Below are 26,208 nucleotides of genomic sequence, written 5' to 3' on the forward strand. Positions count from 1 at the left end.
CTGGCGGCAGGAATTATGATCAATCTATGCGGTCGGTACCTCGATCCAAATATTCAGAGCGTGGAAGTACCAGAGCGATGGGTGGGTCGGCCAGCTCGCGCCGCGGCCTGGCCCGTCGTGCGGCCCCGCTCCCAGAGTCTACACGAGCTCGGCCTCCTCTGGAGTCTGGACAGCGGCCGGTGGGCGCTGGGCGGTGGCTTCCGCGGCTTCTTTCGGCCGCCTGGTGGTGGTGGTGGGGGAGACAAAAGGGACGTGCCGTCCCGCGAAAGCGCGGTGGGCAGGAGAACTTGTGCCTTTCGGCCGTGGCTTGACTGGCCCGTCGATCACCGCCGCCGCGTCTCCGAATCGGCGGCGTCGCCTCTCGATTCGACAGGCCAGTTCCCACCTGCGTCTCCGGCCAAATCTGACGCGAGAGCTCCCCGCCGGCGCCGCCGGTTCGGGACTCCCGTTCGGAAGATGGGCCGACCTCCTGCCGTGCGCCTCTTGGTCGTGACTCGTCGGTGTTTCACAGACAACCCTGCCCCTGCCTGCTACCCTGACAACGCTACACGCACGAGGAGCACGAACGCCGGCACGCGCGTTGGTTGGCAATGCCCGGCCAGCCGGTCTTAAACTTTTTTTTGAAACGTCAGCCGGTCTAAACTAGCACGCGTGAAGAGAGAGAGAGAGAGAGAGAGAGAGAGAGAGAGAGAGAGAGAGAGAGAGAGAGAGAGAGAGAGAGAGAGAGGGGGGATTGGTATCGAGAACGTATGTTATGTATTACTAAATTTAATTATACCTACATTTGTAGATCAAAAAATTATCCAAATATATGGATGGATAGAGCACGTACGTATTTAACATCATGCAAAGTTTAAGGTTAAACAAAAACTTGTGCAAGAAGAAATAAATAAGAGAAACTTACACATGAATAGTTGTGCAACTTTGCGTGATGGTAAATACTTACATGCTCTATCCATTCACGTTTTTGGATATATTTTTTTATGTATAAATTTAGGTGTAACTAAATTTTGTAACACGATAATATCTAAAGAGCGGTTACACCATATATGTCCTGGAAGGTATCTTTTATTCATCAGCAAAAATGAAAATACAAATGAAAACCAAATGGATTCCAACTGGATCGTGCGGTGTGGTCACGTATTTTAATGCACAATTAAACTTATTTTGGTGGGAGCAATTCACTTATGTTGCAGCTCAATTTCATGCCTCCACAACAAATCATTCAAAAATTTTAAAATCCAGATTTCAGCGGATATTAGCATTCCACAGGGTCGTGGGGTCTAATGGGCCGTACGGTACTTTGTGTAGCCTGTCATTAAACGGGCTAAATGCGCTGGGCTGCAGGCCGAGAGCCCATCCGCCACCCCTGTCCGCAACCCTTTTTATAATTTTATAATTTATTATTATGAACGGTATCAAGAAGCCTTGATGAGGGCTGGAGCCTGGAGATAAGGTTCCGGGTTGTCAGAAGAGGCTCGAGATGAACCAAGAACAAGGTGCAGCAACGATCGAAGCTACGCTCTCTACTCGCGTCAATCAGCTCATGCCATCAATCCATCACCACTAAGAGCGGCACCTGTTGCTGCTGCACTGCCAGAGTGCCAGAGGTCGTAGCTAGGATCAGCAATGCTTTTCCCTCCGCCGCCTCCGATGCCCACGCTGAGCAAGTGCTGCCGCTGCCGCTGCTCGTCGCCGTCGCCGAAGCTGCAGCGACCTGCGGAGACCGGGAAGAAGCCTACCTGTACGTTCCTGCCTTGCCGGCGTCGCTCTCCCCCTACTCCTCGGTGTGGTGCTCTCGCATTTGATTGATTCCCGCGTGCCGTCGCGCAACAGAGCAGGCGGCGGAGCGATGATGCTTATCACAAGGAGAGCCCACGCCGCATCCCTCCTCCTCGGCCTCGCGGCCATGGCGGTGGCGGCGCCGGCGCCGGCCAGGGCGGACGATGGGAGCAACGGCGGCGGCGGCGGCGGCGAGGAGGAGGAGGGCGTCCTCGGCGCCATCAAGTCCATCTTCGACCCGAACGAGAAGACCAAGGCCGGGAAGGTGCTCCCCAAGGCGTACCTGAAGGCCGCCAGGGAGGTGGTGCGCACGCTCCGGGAGTCGCTGGAGGAGGACGACGGCGGCGACATGGCCAGGTTCCGGCGGAACGCCGACGCCGCCAAGGAGTCCATCCGGGAGTTCCTGGGCGGGTGGAGAGGCCAGCAGGCCGTCGCCGCCGAGGTACGCTGTACGCAATGCGTGACAAGATCCTACGCCGTGTTTAGTTCCAAAAATCAAAATTCCAAATTTTTTTCTAGCACCTACATAGAGACTTAAATCTAGACGAAATAAAAAAATGTATTGCGACTGCTGCCTGTAAATCGCGAGACGAATCTAATCAACCTAATTAAACTGTAACCAGACGCTAAATTGCTACGGTAATGCTACAGTAAACAATCTCTAATGACGGATTAATTAGGCTCGTTAAATTCGTTTCGCGATTTACAGACGAGTTCTATAATTATTTTTATAATTAGTCTATGTTTAATATTTTAAATGTAGAAATATGCTCTTTCAAAAATTTTACGGAAAGCAACTAAACACGGCTCTAGTCCTCCATTTTTGACCCTGCGTGTTCATCTGCAGGAGTCGTACGTCGCGTTGGAGAAGGCGATCAGATCACTGGCGGAGTTCTACTCCAAAGCAGGGCCCTCCGCTCCGCTCCCACTGGATGTCAAGAACAAGATCCTCGATCACCTCAGTACAGCGGACGCCTACCTGTAGATTTTTGCTTTCCACAAACATTGCTCGTGCACATCTCAACGATGAGGAAGAAATGATTCTGCTCCAGTATTTCGTTCTTTTTTTACCTGCAAAGCCCGTTTCACCCAAACAATAAACACATCCATGCACGATGCCCAGACATTTTAGCCGGGCATCATGGCATGGTGTATGCACGCAAGCCTCGTTCTTCCACAGAAACTAAACAGGAATTTTGCAACCAATTTGGCATGACGGATCAGGTGGGCAATTTCTAGCTTGCGCATGCATTAGTTTATCTTACAGACAGACATGAGAATTATGTTACAGAAATGAGAGATGATTGCAGGAATGCGCCAGCAAAAAAAAACATAAAACTATCAACTAAATAACAACCGAGTTAACATGTACGCTATTTGGTGGCTCCATTGGCCCTCGGAGTTAACGACCAGAAAGGAAAAAAGAACAGAACTATCATCCACATTCTACATGCTGAGTTTTCAGCTGCACATGAAGTTAGATGGTTGGAGTTACCGCTTTTCAGACTGCACAGGCTGATTCTGAGGTCCAGGCCGACGAGTCAATCGAATCATCAATCTCTGGGCAAAACAACTGGGCTAGCACTGCAAGGGATCTTCAAAAAAAATTGCAAACCTCTCTCTGCCAACGGATGGGTGTCATGCTAACTGCTGAGTCAAAACTCAAAAGGTACAAAAGAATATGGACGCTCATGGCTTCGTCCATGTAAGCTTGGGGACCCTCTCTTGGGAAGCAAGCACACCGTTTGATTGGTCCAAGAAGTTGCAACCAGAGCTTACCCATCTGCAACAGAGATTAAAAATCATGAGACCTATACAAAGATGGAGGGATTACAGTGAACATAAATTTATGAATATTTTCTAGGCTCCAGACAAAGACATATACTTTATAGGAAAAAGTCTATAGAAAAAACACCCCCTCACCTATGGGTGGTGGACTACATAACCCCTCAACTTATGAAACGGTTAAATCACAGAAAAATCATAAAATGGAAAATCTAATTGTGTTAGACTCCAAATGAGTAGATCTACATAGTGAACATATAATATGATATACTTTAGTACATTTTTTTACTATAGCTTTAGATCTATGCTTTTCTTCATAGCTGTAAAAAAATGTACTAAAACATATCATATTATATGTTCACTGTATAGATCTACTCATTTGGAGTCCAACACAATTAGATTTTTTATTTTATGATTTTTCTGTGATTTACTATGATTTTTCAAAACTGCTTTAGAGGGTAATTTGACCGGTTTTGAAAAGTTCATGGGGGTTATATAGACCGTTTCATAGGTTGGGGGGTTACGTAGTCCACCCCCCATAGGTGAGGGGGTGATATAGACTTTTTCCTACTTTATATATCATCCTTGCAGAATATATTTCACTTAAATTCCAGACTAAACTGTGTTACTTATCTGAATATAGTTATCTTAAACAACTATTCAATACGTCAACAAACATGTAAGCTATGCTTGCAATTACCAAGGATGGGAAGATTGTTGTGAAACATCACCATTGCAAGTACCATCACCATTTGTGCTGCTGTCCATATGCTCTGTGACCCCAGAACCTAGGGGATCAGGACTTGCAACAGAGCAAAGAGAATCATCAATGGCCACATCAGATGGTTTCCCGCTTTTGCTTCCAGACAAAATGGCACCAGCTGTATAAATGGTTACTCACCATTAAACAAAAGGATGACAAAGGAACTGGGATATCAATAAGATTAAGTGATCTGTTCTGACCTCCTGTGGGGCATGGGTCTTCATCAGGTAAAGCCTTCTGCAGCAATTGCTTTTGGAGAAGACCTGTACCAGGAAAAACTAGCATGCTAACAGACTTCACTTCTTGCGTCTCAGAATCTTCAAGTGGACTAAAACCAAATTTAGTTGTCCAGGTGTCCACAAGTTCTGATATAGCAGGAATGATCAACTTCTCAACATTGAGGGATCTGAGGATCTGAAATGGAAAAACAAAAGAAAATAACAATAACCATCAGAAAAGTTCAATTAAGCAGGATATCAAGTTAAATATACAGCTATTATGGCCTTCATCAATATAAGGTGCATAGACAGGTTACATATGCTATTAATAGCTGCCCATTCTTTTGAAAATAAAAGTATTAGTCCACAATGGGTTCAACAGTGCAAGGTGCACACTTGTACAGCAGTACGAGGATTGCACATGTTCAAACTTTGAAAACGCACACATTAAGGGAACTATCACAGAAGAATTAAGGGGCTCGATTCACTTCAAATAACCACTATATCGTACACTAGCAATAGCATCATGAAGTATGCAAACAAGGATCTGGATTCTGGGCTTATATCAAGATACCATTTCAATTCCATCTAGAAGCCGGCGGCACATTCCTTGACGCCTGTACATATTCCGGGTACCAATGAACGGCATCTCAGCTAACTTGGTTCCATGTATTCTGTTTCAAAATAAAAGATGGTATCAATAGATCGTATCAAAGTCCAGCAATTCAAGAAAGAAACCCAACTAAAAGCATGTCCCAACTAAAACCCAGCAATCCTATAATTCATGTGACAATAAGACAAAACAGCAACGCAACGAAAAAAAGAAGGTACATAACATGTCCTGACAGATGTTACTTAGCAAGCTAGAAAGTTCACACAAAGGCGTTATGAATAATGTAAGCTATCGATCTGACACATTTTATGCAGCTCCCTAAATGAAGCATTCGAATCTTATTAGTAATAGAAGAAAACAAACTTTTGCCTCCATGGCACTGCAGATGACTTTTGAGCACCATAAATCAATTATATATATAACAAAACACTGGGAGTAAGGAATTAAGGATAAATTTTCCTTCAAATTTTGGAACATAAAATGGTTATACCGATCATGTAGTCTATTTAGTGTATGTTGGTTTTGGTACTAAACCAAAAGGAATTTTTGTTTGAAAATCAGAAATAAATTGATTCAAAAAACAATGGTTCCTGGTATGTTTGCTTTTAGGAGTATCTTTAAGGGTTTTCTAAAGCACTTTGTATGATTTCATCTGCTGCAACGCACTGGCATTCAGCTTCGATATATATCTTGCATATGCATCTCTCTGGATACAGCATTCAGATCCATATATATGCCTAGATAATCATAGATGTAGCAAGCAAAAGAAAACAAGAGCAAACAACTCACCTGACAGATGCTGCAGCTATCATTTCATCTCCACGTTCCAAAATAAAGATATAGAATCCATGGAAATCCAGTCGCACAAAATTTGATCTTCATGCAAGAAATGACAAAAATAAAGAACAATCAAACATCAATAAGAAAAGTTGGCACAACATACATAAAACAAGCTGTAAATTTACATAAAAAATACTCCCTCCATCCTAGAATGTAAGGCATTGGAGGGTTTAAAATTTGTACCCAAATGTAAGGCATCCTAGGGTTCTTTGGACAAAAAGGCATGCTAATCTCCTTGGTTTTGGTGCTAGTTTTGTAAAAAAAATCATTTGCGGTGGGCTGGGGAGTAAAAAAGGCATGCTAATGTCCTTGGTTTTGGTGCGGGCACTGAAAATTAAGCAATTGATTAACTGAACAATGCACTAATGAGGGGTAAATGCGTCTTTTCTCTACCTTCATAATCTGTCTGCAAAAACCCAGACGCCCTACACTTCAAGATGGAGGGAGTAGGTCATTTTGTAAAGAAACCAAAAAATATTCCAGCTTCCAAGAAATAATGCAGGCCGCTAAATCAACATAATGGGAACTAGCCCCCCCCCCCCCCCCCCCCCCGCACACCCCCCAACCCCACACACATTGAAACCACATTTATGCCCATGTAAGCATTAGTGATTAGTCCACCAGTCAATCACTTTTGAGATATTGCAATAAATCAGGGTTCCTGATGCCACTAATCACATGCTATATTGATCATGTTTGTTACTTGATGTATGGATATGTTAAGTTTTAATGCTTACATCCATGGCTTAATATCGCCTATGTATGGTGTATATTTGGCAAATATCCCACGTCAGTATAGTAATAGCGTTCCATTAAAATTTGTTTACGAGCTATATCATGCGTAAGGCCACATACCAGCACCAAGTGGTATGCACCCATTGCAAGCTAAACTGTCACATACTACCATATTAAGGGACTTCGTCAAATTAGGTCTGAGTCGAGCTGACACCCATCCGCACCTATTGCTGAGGCCATAGCTGAAGACCATGCAATGGATGGAGTAGATCAGGACAAACAACGCATTCAAAAGTTCTATGTAGATCAATAGTGGTTAAAAGCACCGAAGTTGTTATGTGCACTATATGCTAGTAATATAGTTTACTACGATATCTACCTCTGAATATATGTTTGAGAAAACTGGCTTAAATTATCTCACACATAACAGAAAATGCTTATGGTCCCATGCTGCTTCCTAATCATTTCATGACAACATGATCGAAGTTGTTCCAGGTGAAATTAGTGAACATAATGAAGATGGAAATCCATTTAATGCACTCAAGGTTAATTCATGACTATGCACCTGTGTTATGCCTTACACAAAGATGGTAAGTTAACAATAAACACTGACTTCAGTAATAATGCCAAACCAGCTCATCCCAATGGCCAAACCAACCAAAACACAAGCACTGAAATACCAAATACATAGAGGGAGGGAGGACAGGAGAGAGATGTGGAAAGAATTAAAAGGCCAAAGCAGTAACAACGATTTGCATGGACTACTTCGAGCTGGTAGAAAGAAGCATACCCACAGCTATACACAACATTGCGTATCAAATTGATGCCAGTTCTCTGGTCAACAATCGGAAGAAAGCACTCATCCATTAACGAAAGCGCAACAGCAATCTTGGAGTTACACTCAACCCTTTCATCCAAAGCAATTGCTGTTTCTGGTACATCTTCATGGATGCGCTGAACAACTCGGCATGAAAATTCTTGTTCAAGATCCTTTTTGACTCCCAGAAGATTCTGCAATTCCTCAAACAGCTGCATGACATAAAAAATGATTTTTAGATTCTATAAATATCATGAGAACTCAATGGACAGGGTGGTGCTTTGGGAGGTGGGTACACATCAATGAAACAAAAAAACATATTAAACAAGAAGATAGAGGGCAGCTAAACAGGAAGTCTTAATGGTAAAAATATAATATCAATAGTCTAGTTTCAGAACGCAAAAGATCAGTATGAAATTCAGCAGTAGAGAAAAGCTTTTACTAGTTGGAAAAGTACAAGATTCCCAAGCCACTAGATAAGAATTTATATCACATTCTTACAGTGCCTTACGATATGTGGCCGCATATAATTATGGAATTCATGAAAATGAAGAAAAAACAGTTACTTGAATTTCCATACATTTTTATGATAGTGATATCGTATGAACTATGAAGTAAAGATAGTCAGGCATTGAAAGAAAGAGCATAATCAAAGGGAAACCCGACAGAACAAGCCCTGATAGATGAAATTGTGCAAATATTTAATGGCTGAGTGCAAAGTAAAAATAGAAGATGCAAATACCATCACAAGAATCATGCTCATAGAAAACAATAAGGTAGTATATCAAGAAAAGAAAGAGCCCATGGTGGGAAAAAGAACAGGAGTCAGAGAAGTAATACCAGTCTGCAACTTTTTTGGCAGAATAAATTGCATGATTGATCTGAATCGCTGGTTATGGAATCAATCTCAGGAGAGCAGGCTTGGTGATCTGCAGACATCGTCATTATGGAGTATTCAAAAAATATTAACCATAAAAATTACAGTAGAATATAGTAATAAGAATCTGGTGTAAGAACTGTCAAATACTTTAAAGTTGAAGGAAATGTTAAGAAATAATAACCAGAGATCACATACACTGTTCTTCGCACTGGGAACAACTACGCAATGAAGAATCAGCATCAGCAATGTCTTCAGCATCATCACTAGAATGTTCATGACAAAATTTACACGAGCAGTTTGCACAACACCAATCATCTGAGGGAAGTGCCTGCAAAATTGGAAGTTCATATCAATTAGAGAACATATCACTGAAAATATTTATCAATTCTATCAGTACTGAAAACTAAAGTACAATTATTGGTATTTCAAGTTTTCGATCATGCCTAATGCAGGAACAGCCAAATTTTTTAAAAACGGGCACATGAAATGAAATGCTGTAAAATTTGCTGATTCAATCAAAAGATATGTACAGTTAGTAAAAAATGATTAAGCAAATGGCCTCTCACGATACTCATGTCAAAAATGAAAAGCCATAATATATACCTCCAGTCCTAGACAACTCATGTGGAATGTCGAGGGGCATCCATCACAGCAGATCAAATCACCTCCATCACCACAAATACCACATGTGTCATCATTAGGGTCATCGCCCTCGATGCTAATAGGAAAGAAATCCTGCCTTTCAGAATCAGATTGCTTATTCCATGCATTAGTAAGACAGTGCAAAAGGTCAATGTCCAGCCCATCTACAACTATGTTTCTGTATGGCTTCTTCACTTCACCACCAGCATGAGCCACAAATTCAAGCACTGAAAGGACCTTACTACAGCAGCTGCAGTTAATCCCATCCCTAGTGACTATACCCTCCAGTAAAACTTCTGAGTGGCTTTCATCCATACATTTCAGCTTAGTGTTGACTGATAGAACACCCAGATCAATCAGCCAGGAGAAAATCGTACGTTTCCATTCATACGGAACAAAACCATCAGCGCTGCTGTCAGACTCCTTATTTGATCCACGAGCAAGTAGAGCACAGCCACCTCGCTTTTTTCTTTCATTTCTTGTAGTCTTATTCTTCTTTTCCTTTGACGTACCCTTTTTAAACGCTTTCTTTCTCAGCCTTTGAATCTCTATTTTGGTTGTCCGTCTGTTTACAACAACCCTTTTTAATTTGCTAAGGATGTCCTCTGTTAAAGTACAACCTGAAGAACTAGAAGCCTGCCTTTTGCCAGGGCTACCAACAGATTTTTTCGATAAACTCTGGACTTTAGAGCTGTCCTTTTGTTCAGATTCCATGGTTTCACGAAACGCATAATATGCTTTTGTGACTGACCAGTAAGATCCTTTGCCACTAGGAGGTATATACACAGAATCCATGTAATTTCTACCATTTCTGGGTCTCAAATCAATCTTCCAACCAGCATCTACAAGTATGGCCTTTATCTGATCACTTATTTTTTGCTTTTCTTCACGAAGACTTCCTGCATTTGTCTGCCCACTTGGGCTTACAGTTTTCATAGTCGGAGCCCTGTCTGACTTCCCCTTGCCTTCAGGCACCTTCACTTTCCCCTTTCCTGCTGGCAGAGACAAGGGGCTAGATTCAGAACTGTTTGGAACAGATCTACCCAAGCGACCTGCTTTGGAAGGAGCAGAAGAATGCCTCAACTTAGATCCAGCCGCTCGATCAGATTTTTTCCTTTTTTGCTGATACTTTTTCAAGACAAAGTCTTCTTCTGAGTCACTAGAGTCCTCTTGTTCTGGCACGATAGGAGGAGCATCACGGCTACGTCCTCTACGAGTTCTCTTGTAGGAAGTATCACGGACGATCTCGTCATCATCAGATTGCTCCTGTGTCAGCTTGATAGCATTTTGATTAGTGTGGTTAGAAGATCTGCTTGACAAAATTGTCTGACTGCAATTCTGCCGTTCCCTAAGAACACGTTTGTTTCCTGAATCACAGTTCTTCCCATCAAGCTTCTCTCCAGAAGACTTATTTAGTTGCTCTGTATCTGGATCAGAAGATGTATTTCTTGTCTTTTTCATGGATGGCATGGTAATTGGTGACCTTCCAGCAGTTTTGTCAAGCCCAAATTCCAATATCCTCTTCTTGCTAGCAACAATCTTCGCACCAACAGACATCACTAGTTTCTGCAAAGGAGTCTTATTTTCAGATTTAACTCCATCAGAATCTGTATGCTCCGTATCATTTTTCTCAGTGATGGCTGAGCCAGAGATATTCTGATCCATCGCAGAAACAGCAGCTTCAGTTGTTTTCTTAACAATGCTGATGCTTCTCACAAGTGATTCTGACTTCGAATTTACCTTCGATTCATTTTCTGAATCCTCATTCACTGTGGCATTTGCATGATTATCATTCTTAACCTTTCCTTTCACGGTTTGCTTCTTCGCATTGGTATTACATTCTACCAGCGCAGCATGGTGAGGTTTCGGGGATACTGTACTGCTCACTTTCCTTGTATAGTGAGCAACAATATCTCCTTTCCTCCCTTTGCTTCCTAATGTAGCCTCATTTGCAGTAGCTTTGCATGAGCTTCCAGAAACTTCTCTCTGTCTAACTGTAGCTGACCTTGTAACTCGTTTCTCAACTCGCAACTCCTCACATTTCACCTGCTTTGACTCACATGCTTTTCTAGATATCGATTTTCTCCTTGTAAAGACAATGTCATGTGGTGAAACATCATTGGTTTCATTCGCAAGGCTGCCCTTCTCATCCTGCTTAGAGCACTCGGTTAGATCAGCGTGGTTGTCTACTGTGCATCTTCCACTTTCAGTCAAAGATATCTCAGTTTTTGTACATACATCGTCAATGTGAGAATGCTTCTCAACTTTCTGATCTCCGCTGCGGAGTACCACTCCCTCGGTACAAACCACTGTATCCTCATGCTCAACACACTCTAATCCGCTGGTAGGGCTGATTCTTCCTAAATCTGTGCTCTTGCTGTCATCATCTGCAGCAGCTGAATCTATGACCTCGCCCTGGAAAGGCCCGTAGCTCACCTCGTTAGCTTGGGACTCATCAACACTCAAACTGCTTGTTCCAGCTCTAGAATCATTCTGCTCTTCATCAGTTCCAGCGGAAATCTTCTCATCTGACTTGACTCTCTTATCATCTAATTCTGCAATGCTACCTCCAGTGCCTAAGTCATCCCCTTGAGGAAATTCTGCAGCAACACCAGACATCTCCATATTATTCTCAGGACGCCTAGCTGACTCTTCCGAGATATTGCTCACATTCCCGTTAACCAATATGTTGCCTTCCTCGCCATCGCAAGTATGTGTTGTCAGCACCCCACTTTTGCAAGCCTCCACAACAGCCTCACGGTGTTTCTTGTAAGCCTCCACAACTGCCTCACGGTGTTTCTTGTCCAAACTATCCGTTTTGCTAACCTCCACAGCCAGTCCACTGGCTGTCTGAGCCTCAGTACGCATCCTCATGGCGTCGGACCTCAACACCCTTTTTGTCACAGTCCCATTCTCCTCTACAGAACTCCTCGTCCAATCCTTCCTTTTCCTCCCAGTCAAAGCAGGACCTCCGCCAAGATCGTCATCACCAGAAGACTTGTTTACCTCCAAGGAGGCAGCAACCTTCTTCAAATCTTTTGCTGTGTCTTCAGCCATTCCTGCCATTGGAGTTCCCTTAGAGCCGTTGTGGCCCATTTCAAGCCCCTGCAGAAGATTAAAAAAACACATGAAATGATCAGACCGCGCTCTCCCTCTCATCTACTGTTCACAAAATAGTAAACCAACTAAACAGCGCGATCTAGCCAAAACCCTAGTTTAAACCTACTCCGCCGACCCGACCTGATTAGGAAATTCCGGGCAATGTAAAACAAAACGGGCAACAAAATGGACCGCAAGTTGCTGCTTTAATTCGTTGTCCAGAAAAAACCCCTAGTCTGAAGCCAAGACCATGCACCAGCAACCCTATCGAAAGAAAGGAAGCTAGCCAAACATCCCCCAGATATAAAAAAACGCATAATTCCTGGTGAAATTTCGGAGGGGAAGCAACTCACAGTGGCTTCGGGCATGGGAGTTCGGTTGAATCCCCAAAATCTAGGGAATTCGGCACCACGGAGCCCGTTGGCGTCAACTGCCGCCGCCTGCCGATCTCCAGCGGCGACGAGCAACCACCTAATCAAGCCACCCAAACGGAGGAATGGTCAGTACGGCACCACCCGGCGCAAAAATTCCACACCAAACCGAACAGGAGTAGAGGGAGATTTGGATTCCTCCCAGAACAAAGAGGGAGAAAAACCACCCCTCGAACCAGGGAATCCATCCATCCACCCCCTCCCCAGCAGAAAAGGCCGGGACGAGCAACTCACCTGCGGGAGCAGGAGCGACCGGCCCGCCTCCGCCCTCCCGGCGGGCGGATCTCCGTGCAGGCGCCGCGGCGGGGTGTGGGGGAGGAGGCGCGGCGGGCGGAGGATCCAGCGGCGAGCAGTGGGAGAGACTTGGAGGGAGGGAGAGAAGGGACCGGCGGCCTGGTGCTGTGCTCGCGTTTCCCCCCTGGTGGGGGGGTTTTATTTGTTTGTTTTTGGGATCATCCTGCGTTGATAGTGTGCGCGTCGGGTGGGCACCGCGGGACACGGCGCGGCGCGGCGCCCCGGAGAGTGGCGACGCGGGCGGGCTGCGTGGGGGGTGAGACGTTGGGTGGGGGGGGGGGGGGGGGGGGGGGGGGCTGATCGGGCTCGTGCCGGGGGGTGCGAGAGGTCAGAGTCACGATGGGTTCCCTCCAGTTTCTAGCTCGGCTGGTTGTCTGACTGGAGTGGCAAGCGGCGGCGGCCTGGCGAGTTGGCGAGGCGTGAAGGAGAAGATGCGCGAGTTGATGTCTGGGATTCCCTGTACTGCGAGTGGGACCTTTGACAGCTTCCAGAAGCTATTTGCCGCCCTCAATGCTGCTGGTGGAAGCCCGGGGGCGGGAGTGTATCATTCGTCTATGGGCAGATTTGATTGAATTTAGATGGTTGTTTGTTGTTTCAGAAAGAGATTTAGATTGTTTGAATCGTGCGATGTTTTATAGGTTAGGTTAGAAATTTCACCTGACCATAGTGTCTAGTGACTTATAGATTCCATGGACCGCAGTTTTAGCGTACTGGTGTTTAGCGATTTCAAAATTGCATGTCTGCATGGGATGAAGTTTTAGTGTGATTGTACATGGATGAGTTAATGATATCGTTATACGTTACTCATCTCGTGATGGCTTAACGGTCGACAGCTCACTGAGGTGCCGAAAAAAATAACTACCTGTATGGAGTACGGTGGGTGGTAACGGACCGTTACGTTACTCGTTTCAAATGGCTCAACGATTAACGGCTCACTCAAGTGTTTATAATTTTTATATAGCAAGACATGCATTTAGTAAATCTGTAGATGGTAGCTTTATATCTTATCTTGTGGGAGAAAATTGATTCACTTAAGTAAGTAAATTTTTTTATCTAGATATCTTTATTAGCTGAATTGATAATATGTTCCTATTGGGTTTAAAAAGGTTACAATTGATTAATATGCTCCTACACTTGGAACCACATTCATCATGTACAATAACTTAGGGGAGTAAAGAAGAGCTTCAAAATCTGCCATTTTGCCTATGGAGTCTCTCTTACCATTACTAGCTAGCAACCAATATCGCTTACATGATCTGATATGAAATGTTATCTTTTTTTGGAAAAAAATGTTATTTCTTTTATACTAGTCACTGTTAGAAGGCGAGTAATGAATATCAGAGACTATTATTATCGGAACTCATTTGAATTGCTACCGTCGCTCATACCCATCGGTCATCGAAAGAGGTACTACTAGCGAAGGAGTAGTAAACAACCGTAAAGGAAAACCAACCGGATCAAGAAGGTGACGTTTGAAATGAACTCCACGTGCCATTCCTTCTTTCGTTCACGTCACCGCTGAGCAGCTGCGTCCTACAGCAATATAAACACGGCGGCACCGCCCACCGCCGCCGCCATCACAGTAGCGAAACCATCGAAGGTCACAGCGAATCAGCAATGGAAGCCCGACCCAGCAGGATAGAATGCCCAGAGCCCTCCGAGCATCCTGAGCCGACGAACCCCGGCCGGGTGCTCGACACCGAGCGCGTCGCCCCGAGGGACGCCACGGAGTCGGTCACGGAGCAGCTCGCGCGCGGCGGCAGCCGCGACGACGGCGCCGTCGACGAGACGTACGACACCAGGGTCAAGATCGGGGAGGCGCTGGAGGGGTCGGCCAGGGCCATCGGGGACAAACCCGTGGAGCGGTCCGACGCCGCGGCGATCTGCACCGCCGAGGCGTGCGCCGTCGGCGGCGGCGCGGGCCGCGGGGCCATCCCCGGCGGGGTCGCCGAGCGGGCGCAGGGCGCGGTGGCTGCCAACGCACGCGCCGCGCGCGGCGAGGACAAGGTCACCATGGCCGACGCCCTGACGGTAACCACGCCGTCCGCACACGTGACCCTGATCGAAGAATCGAACGCGTCCATCGGTTAATTTTGCTGTCGCGCCGACGACGTGCTCGTTGCCTCCTGCCTTTTTCTATTTCAGTGGGAGTCGACGATGAAGCTGCCGACGAGCGAGGCGGTGACGAGCGAGGTCGCCGCGGCAGCGGCGGCGGCGGAGGCGGCGAACGACCCCCGAGGGAAGACGGATCCACTCGGGGTGAGCGCCGCGCTCGGCATGGCGGCGAAGCACAACTCTGAACATGAGCGCGCGGCCTGAACGGGGATGTGGCCACGCATGGGCACGGCGGTTCCGATCGGCGCCCAGCCGGGCGGCTTGATCATAGATCGTCCGAGGAATTTCATGACGAAAGCTTCACCACAGACTGTCCATGGACTAGACAGTTAGCACTGAATTCACCGTGGAAAATCCGTGTGTTCTTGCATTGCTTGCTGCCATGGAGCCTGTAATTGTTGCCCCGAAATGCTAAAATCGCCGTGGCTTTTATCTCATGAACTCTGATTCTTCTTGTATACCATGGCTTGCCCCAATCAAGGTTTACCCACTGTCATTTTCGGATCACATCTAACCTGATGCAAACGCACTACGCTGCAACGGATATCGCGCGTACACCCAGAGGCAAACGTGAAACGAGGCCGAGACGCCGGGCAAGCGCGACACGCTCGCGCGGTTGGCCCAAGCGCGCACGGCGCACTAGTGCGCTGCTGCGGCACGGCGATAGGAGCTGGGCGCTGCGTGCGGTGCGGTGGAGCCTGGAGCGCGACGACACGAGGCGCGAGGGCGCTGGGCGCACGCCCACCGGCTTCTAGCTAGCGCGGGCGTTCTTCAAGGCTCCGCATGGATGGCACCTGCCCGGTTTGCCGACCCCACCGCGCCGAGCAAAGGCAACCACGGCCATGCCCGGACGCTCCCCCACATAGCCGCGGCAACCTTGCGTGTCCCCGTCACGCGCCTCCCACTCCCAGCCAGCCGCCGCTCTAGATCGCGGCCTACGAGTAATCGAGTATATACATAGAGCGCGCCAACAGCCCAACACGATCGCAAGCACGCCGACGGGTGCCGAGCTCACATCTCACTCTCTAAGCGAGACGCGGTAGCCACTAGGTAGGAGTAGCAGCCAGCCAGCCGTAGTACTCCGTACGTGGAAAAGATCGGCATGAGCCAGGGGCAGCCGAGGCGGCCGCAGGCGCAGGGCGAGGCCCTGCAGGACCAGCCCATCAGGTACGGCGACGTGTTCGACGTCTCGGGCGAGCTGGCCGGCCAGCCCGTGGCGCCCCGCGACGCCGCGCTGCTGCAGTCGGCGGAGGAGGCCGTGCTGGGCCGGACGCAGAAGGGCGGGTGCAGTCGGCCGCCGCGCACAACCGGCGGGCCGGCCACGTCGGGAAGGGCCAGATCACGGGGCCCGCCGCCGACGCCGGCGCCGAGCTCTACGGCCGCCGCGTCGTCGCCGAGTCCGTCGGCGGGCAGGTGGTGTCGAGGTTCGTGGCCCCGGCGCCGGTCGCGCTGGCGAACCCGTCGGGCGCGCTGGACCAGGACGCCGTGACCATCGGCCGCGCGCTGGAGTCCGTGGCCGCCGCGACGGCCGGGTTAAAGCCGGTGGACCAGAGCGACGCCGCGGCCGTACAGGTCGCCGAGATGTGCGCCACGGGGGCCGGCGGCACCATCCCCGGGGGCGTCGCCGCGGCGGCGGACCACAACGCCCGCGCCGCGCGCGACGAGGACAAAGTCAGGCTCCGCGACGTCCTCTCGGTCCGCTCTACTCTACTCAGCTCCCCCCTCTCCCTTGTCTTTCGATTCGCACAGCTGTAGTGAGTGACCGTGCAGCTGACCTTGGATCGCGTGAGCGTGCAGGACGCGAGGGAGAAGCTGCCGGCGGACAAGGGGGCGACGGCGGAGGACGCCGAGAGGGTCGTGTCCGCGGAGATACGGAACAAGCCGGACATGGCGACCACGCCGAGCGGCATCGCTGAGGCGGTGACTGCCGCGGCGAGGCTCAACCAGGAGCGCCCGTAGCCAACGCGGCCGAGTCCACCGCGAACGAAACGAGTGCGGCGCCCGTGGATCATGGATGAACCCACCTACGTATGCAGCAGGAGTACCCCTGTTCCGTCTTGTAAAAAAGATGTGAAATCACTGCATCTGTATCAGAAGTGTAGCGGATGTAAGAGATTTGTGGATCTTATCTCTGTTTCAATCCGAAGTGCGAACTGGAGAAGTGAATCCGACTTGGGCAAGGACTTGTTTCATGTAGCTGTTTCGTTCTATATGATGCATGATGTATCGTCTTAAGCGAAGAAATAATATGATGCAGTGTTTGTATTTTCAACCAGGAGGATGCAGGCCTGATTCTCTCAATTGCTTTTACAGAATTTACAGTGTGAAATGCGTGATTTTGCCGATTTTTTCAGTGTGAAATGTATCCGCTGTTCATTACCCGACAATGGGAGGAGCTTCCCAATTGGCAACTGGGAGAAGCCTGGGACCCAACTTGAGCGAAGACTGTCAATTGAAGCATAGAACGAAACACCAAACAACAACAACAACGTGGCTAACGTGATACCAATACCATGACATTAGCAAACTACATGCATAAAAATAAAGCCAGACTTCAATGTACCCAAATGATTCAGAATTCATTACTCCTACTCTTAATACTCAAGTACATTCAGATATCAGCACAAATCCAGGTACTTCGAAGAGGATATCATGACATGGTGATGTCCATACCCAATGGTTCTCAGGTTTTCACATCCAGAATGCCACCGGATTGCTGAGCAGAGGCACAGTCGATCCTCCTGGCACCCTGTAGTATCGAACTCGGCAGCTGCTGCCTGTTGTCAGGTCTCCATTCCTGTCATATTTCAGAGTGAAACTAGTCAAACGACCCAAATAGCGACGCGGCCGAGAGGTCTCGCAGTCCTTCATCTCGTCAGCTGCAGAGCCATCGTCGTCCTCCATGTCACAGACATCCAGTAGGTCATCATCGCAGTAGTAGCATTCCTCCAGATCGCAGCCATTCCTCTCATCTTCCGAGTCGTCTTCGTCATCCAGGTTGCAGTCACACCTCTCGTCAGCACGATCGCCGTCGATCGAGACGCACTGCACGAGGCAAAACTTGCTTCTTCCCCCCATGTACACGAGGGTGGCACCAACGTGCCTCTCGGTCGGGTCATCGCTGAGCAGCTTCTCCTTGCTTAGCTTCCGGGCTGGGCACTGCCCCTTGCCGTCGGCGTCGGGGATGGCGGGCACCACGTCGCAGGAGCAGAGGTGGCCGATGCTGCCCGGCTCCCCGGAAAGCCCAACCCAGGCGCCAAGCTCGCTGTCAAAGTGCGCGCGGCCGGTGAACGGCAGCGCCCACTTGCCGTGGCGGTGCCAGACGCCGCCATGCTCCTCCGTCTCGAACGAGAATGTCGCTGCAGAGGCGCCCTTCTTGATGCTGACGAAGATGGTCTGCCCGTCGGCGTGCACGGCGTAGGAGGTGACGTGCCTGCGCTCGAACGGCGGGTCGGGGATCTCATGCCACGACCACTCCTCGTCGCTGTAGGCCGGCGTGCCAAGCGGCGGCGGGTCGAGCCAATCGAAGGTGCCGGCACCGAGAGCAAAGAGCCTGCCGCCCGCGGGGATGTAGATGGGGTCGGGCCCGAACGTCTCCGGCCGAGGGGCAAAGAGGCAGCTCCGCGTGCGGACGTCGAAGACGTTGACGTGGTGCTCGAGCACGGAAGAGCTTTTTGCCATCATAGCACACAAGAGCACAGAAGGAAGCGCCGCCCCGGGGGCTATGGGCTGCAAAGCCAAGATCTTGGAGTCGAAGGCGGCGGCGAAGTACATGGGAAGCCCGCGCTGTGCCTCGAAGCGGAAGATGGCCGACGGCAGGCGCCGGTCGCCGGTGCAGACCATCTCCCATCCGCCTGAGACGCGGGCAGCCATCTGCCAACCTGGGGGTTCGCCGGAACCGAAGTCATCGGGCAACAGATGTACCTTGCGGATATTGTAACCCCTCGGCCAGTCGTCGAAGAGAAGATAGAGGTGCTGTTCCTTACCCTTGTAAAAAGCAAATCGAATAAATCCCCGATCCAATTCGTCTCCTCTATATCAAAATCTGAACTTGGGGAGGGTGGGGGCGGCCTTGGTTATCAAGAGAAAAAAAACAAAAATTAAAAATCTTACCTTAGGATCGAATGGAGATTCGTGCAACCTTCTTCTTTTCCGGCGAGCTCCCATTCTTCTCCGGTGAGGGCCAACTCCGACGAACCCGGTGCTGGTTAGAGGGTTAGTGCTTTGGGGTTGGAAGGTTTTGTGGCTTCCGGCTATAGAGGACATGGCCTGGGACTGGGAGCGGTTGCCGGGGAGGCGTCTCGGCGGCGGTGGCGCCGCCGGGCCGGGATGGAGGAGGAGGTGGGGGAGCGCGAGTGCGCGACGAAGCCGTTTCTTTCTTTTTCTTCCTTTCGAAATGATGACGAAGCCGTTTCGGCGCGCCGCTAGGGGCGGTTTTACATTTTTACCATTATAGCGAATTGCACTTATCAGATTATCATCTTTAGAATGACATCTACAACTATACCAGTAGAGAGAAGTTTAACTTACAATTTTACCACTTTTGCGCATGTGGCATGCCACACAGACAAGACACGCTGGCGCCCAGTCAGCTTGGTGGTGTGAAATGTCCTCCCTACCCGTGACATGCCTCTCTCTCTACTCTCCGACAGCTGGGCCCCGCAGATGCTCTCACTGTCAGGTGGACCCCACTTATCAGATTCGTCTTCTACCTCTAGCACCAGCTTGGTCGCTGAGCTCCTCCCGTCCCTCTCCTCTCCGCTCCCCGCGGCCTCACAGGGAGCGCCCGTGCAGCCTCGTGGGGAGCCCGTTCGGGAGCGGCCGCCGCCAAGGACGGCCGCTCGAGCGGAGCCGCAACCCAGCTGACGAGACGCCGCCGAAGTCTGTGAGGTTGTAGGCCGCGGGGCGCAGCCGCGGCGCGGGGCGCGGCGGCAGGAGAGGCCCCGACAGGAGCCCGAGGAGCACCAGCGCGAACCCGACGACCCACGCGGCGGCGAGCACAGGCTCACCTTGCTGACAAACAGGTTTGGCTTCTCCCCGTTCGGGACATCCTTGAACGGCACAAGCGGCTCAATGCCAGCCACCACGCTCGACGGGAACACCGCGGACGACATGCGCTTCACGCCGGGCGCCGGACGGGCAGGCCCGGCGCTCGGGCAGCTGCTCGTGAGCTGTATCCCGCTCCCGTTCCCGGCAGCATTGCGCCCCGGACTAGAGACTGCGGCGTGGTCGCCCTTCCCGGAGGCAAAGGACTTCCTAGACAGCTTGTGCAGGAGCTGTTTCCACATCTTCCCCCCAGGAGATTTCTCACAGCAACGCCATGCCCACAGCGACACCAAAGCTCCTGATGGTCCCGGGCGTCTAGCACGCCAAGAATCGCATGTCAGTTGGCCACAGGAACACCAGCGCGAACCCGACGACCCACGCGGCGGCGAGCAGCGTCCTGTTGGCCGCGACGAAGGCGGCCGCGCCCCGGCGCTGGTGGAGCCTCCCGCCGCCCGTCTCCACCATCGCGCCGCGGTCCCTGTTCCCGGAGGCCGCGGGGCTCCGCTCCCAGAGATCTCGCGACGTAGGGCACGAGCGGAGCCACCGGCCACGGCCTCGCGAGCACGCGACGGCGTGCGGCCACGCGAGCGCGCGGCGACCTGGCGGGCTCCGCTCGAGCCGCGGCCTCACGAGCACGCGGTTGCGGTGGCCTAGAGTGGAGCCCGAGGCGTGGGAGGAGACGGTGGCCGTGCTGCACGCTCGAGCGCAGGCGCGGCGGGAGGTGACGAGCTCGCGTGCGCGGCTGGGGCGGGCGGGCCCATTTCGGATCAGGTGTGCAGGGTCCATGAGAGCCTGGCAGAGGTGGGAGATGAATCTGACAAGTAGGGCCCACTTAGTAGTGAGAGCATCCGCAGAGCCCAGCTGTCGGAGAGGGAGAGAGGAGAGCAGATCAGGGTAGGGTGGACATTTTGCACTATTGAGCTGACTGGGCGCCAGCGCGTCATGGCTGCGTGGCTTGCCACATGCGCAAAAGTGGTAAAATTGTAAGTTAAACTTCTCTCTGCTGGTATAGTTGTAGGTGTCATTCTAAAGATGATAATCTGATGAGTGCAATTCGCTATAATGGTAAAAATGTAAAAACCCCGCCGCTAGGTAGCGACTCGCGACGGGAAGAATTGAGTACCAACCATTGCCCCATCCAACTCCCCCCAAACATACTATTTACTATATTTTACTACCTCCCTCCAAAAGATTCCTCCCTCTATAACTCCTCTCCAACCATTCCCCATACTCATTCCCTCTATACCAACTACCATCCATTTTTAAATCATATTCACTTCACATTCAAACAGTATTTCGACCGTACGCGAGCCGTATTCGTATGATGAACAGTGCAAATGTTCATCGGTGGACGTTTGTATGGTTCGGACAAACTAAAAAAAAGAAAGTCATTATACCCGTATAAATTATATTTTGCAACTGGATTTTAGGTACATAAACCGTTTCTAACTGTGAGGAATGCTCATGTATTTTGTTTTTTCATACAAAAGTTGCGGATTTCAACAGTAATAATTATCACTACAAATAATATTTTGATTACGCCCTTTGGGTGTCGCGTGTTTTTTTTTTTATAACAGATGTCGCGCGTTGGGAGGGAATCAGCGGCCGGCCAGTGTGTGGGGGGAGTCCGTACGCCCCCCACCCATGCGGGGAGGAGCGAGCTCCCCGGTCGTAGGGGGTGCGATTGGGGGGCGCCGTTGGAGGGGTGAGGGGGTGCACTGTGCACTGAATGTAGGGGGAGGGGGGCGTTTAAGGGGTGGCGTTGGAGCTAGCCTTAGGGTTAAGAGAGAGCCATCTCCAACGGTTCAAAAACCCAACATATTTTTCCAATAGAAATCTGTCATAAAAAATTTGAATCAGAAGGCCGAAATTAGGCTTTCTCCAACCATTCCCCCCATCCAACTCCCCCCAAATGTACTATTTACTATATTTTACTACCTCCCTCCAAAAGATTCCTCCCCCTATAACTCCTTCTCTCCAACCATTCCCCCATATCTATTCCCCATATATACTATCACTCATTAACTAACTATTTATTTAACGTTTTTGAATTTTAAAAAAATCATACAATATTTGTACTGTCATAATACGCATTATCATCGTGTTACGGGGCTCAAACGAGATTAATATCACGAAGAAACAGTATGATTAGAGATATAGGGAGAGTTGGAACTCACCCTATACCTGGAGCTGTGGGGGGAGCCGTTGGAGCGCTCGCTCCCCCCCCCCCCCCAAAGCCCCCCCTACGTAGGGTGGGGGGCGTTATAAGGTCCGTCCGCAGGGTGCTACTGAAATGATTCAAACAACGGCATTGGGTACTGTGAAGCAAATTATCTGAAATGATTTGTAAATTACGGGCAAAATAATTGAACTCAAGAAGAGAGCAGAAAAGGAATTTGCACAACGCAAGTGCAGTGCAGGACAATGTGAAAGATCAATACAATTATTCAAAAAACACTGAGCAGCTGTTAGCAGAGGATAAGTTAATGCATATTCACCATTTGCTGTGCAAATCGATTTTGCTGTTTTTACTCTTTACACGCTAACCAAGTAACCAGGCTCCAGGGCTCGCTGCTCCAAACTGTTACAAAAATTTTGATGAACTTTTGGCTAAGGTTTCTAACACCAGTTTGTGAATTTCCTTCTCTTAATCTACACTGGGGAGGTAGCATTAACTCTTCGACAACATGTCTACGAGTACACCAAAAGCTTGATGAAATGTCTAAACATCTGTCAGAATTATGGATGATACAATCATGACATAGGCCAGGAAGAAGAACATGACAATCTGGATGAAGAACTTCGGGTTGTCCCTCAAACTTGGTCCCGCCACTGATCTACTGCTTGAGAATACAAGAATAAACTTTCAGTCATGCACACTCGGCAGTGAGCAAGAACAGTGCAATAGAAATGTGGCATCTCATACCTAGCAATCCGCTGTGAGAGCCGATGGAAGGGCAGGCTCTGAATGAAAACAACACCGGGTCCCGTGAGAGATGCTGTTAGTTGGTTGTCACCCTGCATACAACAATGTTTCTCAGTGCAAGGAAAATAACGAAATCTGAGCACGAGCAATTAACAAGGAAACATGAAGCATGAGGTGGAAGAAAAGGCACTCACCCCAAAGACTGCTCTTCTAAGTTGGTTAGGGCTCTTCAATTGGAAGTTAATGGTGGTTGTCATAGCCACAATACAAGCAGCATCAACAGTAATAACCTCTCGAGGAGCAAGGATTTTCTGCATGACTAGGAAAATTGACAGCAAAATCTTCCAAGTTAATAAGAGGATCTTCCGTCCACATGTTACCAAAGTCAAGAATAACTTGCTAGACTAAAAAATTAGGGTATGAGATCACATCTTGTTCATGGAAAACAAACTGAGGCCTCGTGCCAAGTGGCTGGTCTGCTGCTATAGAAGTTTTATTAATTACCAAAGGATGTACCCAGCAAGTATGTTAACAACATCTATATCTGTTAATGTAACATGCCAATCTAATGTTGCATGTAAAATTTACTACAAACTATATCATCTTTCAGCAGTGTATCCAAAACCATTTACAACACTAAATTTCTTTTAAAGTCCAATACCTAAAATTTCTTACATCCGTCCAATTTGCATTGCTAAAGTGCAGAATGACATTACATTTTCAAACACCAACATGTATCTCAGTATGTGCCACAAGCCCACAAGTGTGAAACAGTCTGTACCTGATCCACCGCCAACAAGAAAAGCCATCCCCTGACCCCTAAGCTTTTGTTTAAGGATCATCTGGAGAAAAAAATGTATAGTTTTCATATTACATTATGCAACTTAACAGGGAAACATAGAGAAAAAACCCGAAAAGGTACAGAATCATATCCAAAGTAACAATATAACTCAATAGTTAACCAACCTCTGCACCGATTTCAATATTCCGCGGTCGTGGCTCAACTGTACTAGTGACTGATACATCATTGACTGAACACAGAAAAGCGACTGCCTGCAATGATAATTCAGCATATAAAGTTCTCTTGAGTTTCAAGCAAGGTTATCTTGAATTTCAAGCAAACTTTGCTAGGAACTTACCTGGCAAAGAAGTTCTCCACCAAAGTTTGCTAAATCTACCTGTAACAAACGCGATTAACTGTGATCAGACTAAGATAACAAAAAAGTATTCACATTAATGCACAATTATAATGCTGATGCCCCTAGCACTGAGCACATGACATAAATGCAGATATCCATGACATGTATAATGTAAGAGGAAGCTAAATGGCTAAGGTTAGTAAAGACTGGAAAACAATCTAACGACGGAATGTATTTAAGCGGATAGCTAAAATCAAACAAGGAAAATAATAAATTCTTGTTTGGCAACTAACAGTTCAAAACTTTCAAGCCACAGAGCAATCATGGAAATTTTCAAGAACTAGCACATGCAATCTCAAACTTGTAAATGTATGAGGATAATAGTGATGTATTTCACATTAGAAGTTATCAACTTTTTAGGCAGGGAAGCCAGGGTAGGGGTAGCAGCTCATAGTTACATTACAAAAGAAAAGGTAAAACTATGAGGAATGCTAACAAAGTACAAGAGAAAATACTAACCGGCAGTATCCTTCCAGGAAATGGTGCAGCAATGCCGACATATCCATCATCGGATCCAGGATTGAAGAAAACAGTGCTGCTTACGCTTTTCCCAAAAATCCACTGCCATACGCCTCCATCATTTTCAGGCAAGTAATTATTGTCCATCTGCATGCTCCCAGACATGTAGCACATTGTACCTAAAGAAAACAGCAATGATGAGAAAATCGCACGCTGACAGTCTCTGGACTATATGATAGTATGATACATTTTTCACAGCACAATATGTATGCAGCAGATCGTTCACAGTAATCATCAACCAGAAGGTAATCCTTTGTGAATTACAGGCTGGGTTATGGCCAAAAATAAGTATTGAGTAGAACTGCAATATAAGATGACTCACGAAATAGACACTAGAGCCGTGTGCTTCAGTTCGAAGATATGTAGAACTTACAGTTTCTGCTACATGATGACTAGTTTTGCGCATTATTTACTAGCTTTAATCTAATTGAAGGTCACATACAAAGATACTTCAGCAGGCAAGCTGCAGAGCAGGACTGAATTCAGTTACCTGGTTTTGCAGTCAACTTCTCCTGAGACTTCAACATCACCTAAAAATCACTCGCCCCAAACAATTCCAAATGAGTACAGTTCAATTCATGTGAAGAAAGAAACTGCGAGTGGGCACAACAGATTTGAGCACCAGAAAATACCTGCAGGACCTGCACATCTCCACCGGATATCTGGAACGCCGTCACAGATCCTTGCTGGCTCTGAAACCAACCCACATAGTTCAAAGCAAATCAGACGGGGCAAACACAATCGTTGCCCACAAGCAGTGGATCGGGCGGATCCAGTCCCACGAGCTCGAATCGAACCCTAACACATCCTACGCGAAGACGAGACCATCATGCCAAAAAGGGCTTAGATCGTGCCGGTGAGGGGAGGAGCGCGGACCTGGTAGACGTAGGGCTGGAAAGGCGTGGAGAAGAAGGGTGCAGCCATGGCGGAGACCTTCTGGAAGCTTCTCGAAGCGGTCACTGGGCGCCGGCTCGGAGAGTCGACGACGGGTTCGGGAAACTTGCCATTCGGCGGAGACGGCGGAGCTGTTCTTTGGGGTTCTCTCTTCGCGAGCGTCTTAATTACGAGAATTTTTTAAATTTTATTTCTATGCCACGTAAGTTTATCTAGGCCGTTAATGGTACGATGGGCGGTAGTTGGAAGCGCCGGGCGCGAAAGGTGCTCCCGTGGCCTGTCCACGCAGGCTTGCTGTAGACGTGGCGGCATGCTGTTGGTTCGAATGACTTGCCACGACGTGTCCAGTGTACGTAGCGCTGCTCTCAGGTTGAACTTATGGTTTTTTCTCGCTTTTAATCCATAATCAATATCTACTTCTCTTTCCATTTCAAATTATTAGTTATTATAATTTTTTATATGTATAACTTTTATTATGCACCTAAATATATATTAGAAAAAAGTCTAAATTACTCTTCGGAACTAAAGTTTGGATAATCTCCCTAAACTATCTTTTGGTTCATTTTACACAACAAACTATGCCTTTTGGTTTAAATTATCCTCTAATACA

At 48.3% G+C, this 26,208-nt stretch overlaps 5 protein-coding genes and 1 pseudogene across 8 annotated transcripts; 3 read left to right on the top strand and 3 right to left on the bottom strand.

Annotated features, from left to right (window-relative positions):
* The first annotated feature begins 1,422 nt into the window (after positions 1 to 1,422).
* LOC120690117 (photosystem II D1 precursor processing protein PSB27-H2, chloroplastic-like) lies at positions 1,423 to 2,940 on the top strand. 2 transcript variants are annotated; one of them, XM_039972643.1, is made up of 3 exons: positions 1,423 to 1,744; positions 1,837 to 2,224; positions 2,630 to 2,940. In XM_039972643.1, the coding sequence occupies exons 2-3, from the start codon at positions 1,853 to 1,855 to the stop codon at positions 2,765 to 2,767; spliced, it is 510 nt and encodes a 169-aa protein (XP_039828577.1). In that variant the 5' UTR covers positions 1,423 to 1,744; positions 1,837 to 1,852; the 3' UTR covers positions 2,768 to 2,940. The 2 variants fall into 2 exon arrangements, with proteins under 2 accessions (XP_039828577.1, XP_039828576.1); XM_039972642.1 differs by having other exon boundaries at positions 1,842 to 2,224.
* Positions 2,941 to 2,966: 26 nt separating this feature from the next.
* Positions 2,967 to 13,045, bottom strand: LOC120690116. 2 transcript variants are annotated; one of them, XM_039972640.1, is made up of 11 exons: positions 12,840 to 13,045; positions 12,528 to 12,645; positions 9,037 to 12,180; positions 8,629 to 8,761; positions 8,394 to 8,482; positions 7,527 to 7,765; positions 5,951 to 6,037; positions 5,123 to 5,222; positions 4,531 to 4,744; positions 4,268 to 4,448; positions 2,967 to 3,565 (listed from the first exon to the last, which is right to left on the bottom strand). In XM_039972640.1, coding segments are annotated over exons 2-11 (4,203 nt in total). In that variant the 5' UTR covers positions 12,543 to 12,645; positions 12,840 to 13,045; the 3' UTR covers positions 2,967 to 3,564. The 2 variants fall into 2 exon arrangements, with proteins under 2 accessions (XP_039828574.1, XP_039828575.1); XM_039972641.1 differs by having other exon boundaries at positions 2,989 to 3,565; positions 4,299 to 4,448.
* A 1,471-nt stretch (positions 13,046 to 14,516) lies between these two features.
* Positions 14,517 to 15,218, top strand: LOC120688666 (late embryogenesis abundant protein 3-like). Its single transcript, XM_039971061.1, has 2 exons — positions 14,517 to 14,930; positions 15,045 to 15,218. Exons 1-2 carry the CDS (start codon positions 14,517 to 14,519, stop codon positions 15,216 to 15,218), a joined length of 588 nt encoding a protein of 195 aa, XP_039826995.1.
* An 856-nt stretch (positions 15,219 to 16,074) lies between these two features.
* Positions 16,075 to 17,226, top strand: LOC120690118 (annotated as a pseudogene).
* A 283-nt stretch (positions 17,227 to 17,509) lies between these two features.
* Positions 17,510 to 19,431, bottom strand: LOC120690119. Its single transcript, XM_039972644.1, has 2 exons — positions 19,128 to 19,431; positions 17,510 to 19,001 (listed from the first exon to the last, which is right to left on the bottom strand). Exons 1-2 carry the CDS (start codon positions 19,278 to 19,280, stop codon positions 17,706 to 17,708), a joined length of 1,449 nt encoding a protein of 482 aa, XP_039828578.1. The 5' UTR covers positions 19,281 to 19,431; the 3' UTR covers positions 17,510 to 17,705.
* A 3,079-nt stretch (positions 19,432 to 22,510) lies between these two features.
* On the bottom strand, positions 22,511 to 25,766 carry LOC120690121. Of its 2 annotated transcripts, none has more exons than XM_039972646.1 (10): positions 25,581 to 25,766; positions 25,337 to 25,396; positions 25,195 to 25,234; positions 24,645 to 24,823; positions 24,126 to 24,164; positions 23,953 to 24,039; positions 23,768 to 23,828; positions 23,181 to 23,305; positions 22,987 to 23,078; positions 22,511 to 22,900 (listed from the first exon to the last, which is right to left on the bottom strand). In XM_039972646.1, exons 1-10 carry the CDS (start codon positions 25,626 to 25,628, stop codon positions 22,783 to 22,785), a joined length of 849 nt encoding a protein of 282 aa, XP_039828580.1. In that variant the 5' UTR covers positions 25,629 to 25,766; the 3' UTR covers positions 22,511 to 22,782. The 2 variants fall into 2 exon arrangements, with proteins under 2 accessions (XP_039828580.1, XP_039828579.1); XM_039972645.1 differs by having other exon boundaries at positions 22,512 to 22,903.
* Between the last annotated feature and the right edge of the window lie 442 nt (positions 25,767 to 26,208).

The sequence above is a fragment of the Panicum virgatum genome, chromosome 9N, assembly GCF_016808335.1.
Source record: "Panicum virgatum strain AP13 chromosome 9N, P.virgatum_v5, whole genome shotgun sequence".
In the NCBI taxonomy this organism is placed as follows: Eukaryota; Viridiplantae; Streptophyta; class Magnoliopsida; order Poales; family Poaceae; genus Panicum; species Panicum virgatum.

Coding starts and splice junctions, on each gene's coding strand:
- LOC120690116 (XM_039972640.1), bottom strand. Junction 8,483..8,628: donor TTCCCAGTGCGAAGAACAGT/GTATGTGATCTC, acceptor CGATGTCTGCAG/ATCACCAAGCCTGCTCTCCT. Junction 4,745..5,122: donor TTCTAGATGGAATTGAAATG/GTATCTTGATAT, acceptor TTTCCATTTCAG/ATCCTCAGATCCCTCAATGT.
- LOC120690117 (XM_039972642.1), top strand. CDS start 1,630: ATGCTTTTCCCTCCGCCGCCTCCGATGCCCACGCTGAGCAAGTGCTGC. Junction 1,745..1,841: donor GACCGGGAAGAAGCCTACCT/GTACGTTCCTGC, acceptor GCAACAGAGCAG/GCGGCGGAGCGATGATGCTT. Junction 2,225..2,629: donor AGCAGGCCGTCGCCGCCGAG/GTACGCTGTACG, acceptor GTTCATCTGCAG/GAGTCGTACGTCGCGTTGGA.
- LOC120690121 (XM_039972645.1), bottom strand. CDS start 25,628: ATGGCTGCACCCTTCTTCTCCACGCCTTTCCAGCCCTACGTCTACCAG. Junction 24,165..24,644: donor TTCCTGGAAGGATACTGCCG/GTTAGTATTTTC, acceptor CGTTTGTTACAG/GTAGATTTAGCAAACTTTGG. Junction 23,079..23,180: donor TTAGAAGAGCAGTCTTTGGG/GTGAGTGCCTTT, acceptor TGTTGTATGCAG/GGTGACAACCAACTAACAGC.
- LOC120690119 (XM_039972644.1), bottom strand. CDS start 19,280: ATGTCCTCTATAGCCGGAAGCCACAAAACCTTCCAACCCCAAAGCACT. Junction 19,002..19,127: donor AATCTCCATTCGATCCTAAG/GTAAGATTTTTA, acceptor GCTTTTTACAAG/GGTAAGGAACAGCACCTCTA.
- LOC120688666 (XM_039971061.1), top strand. CDS start 14,517: ATGGAAGCCCGACCCAGCAGGATAGAATGCCCAGAGCCCTCCGAGCAT. Junction 14,931..15,044: donor CCATGGCCGACGCCCTGACG/GTAACCACGCCG, acceptor TTTCTATTTCAG/TGGGAGTCGACGATGAAGCT.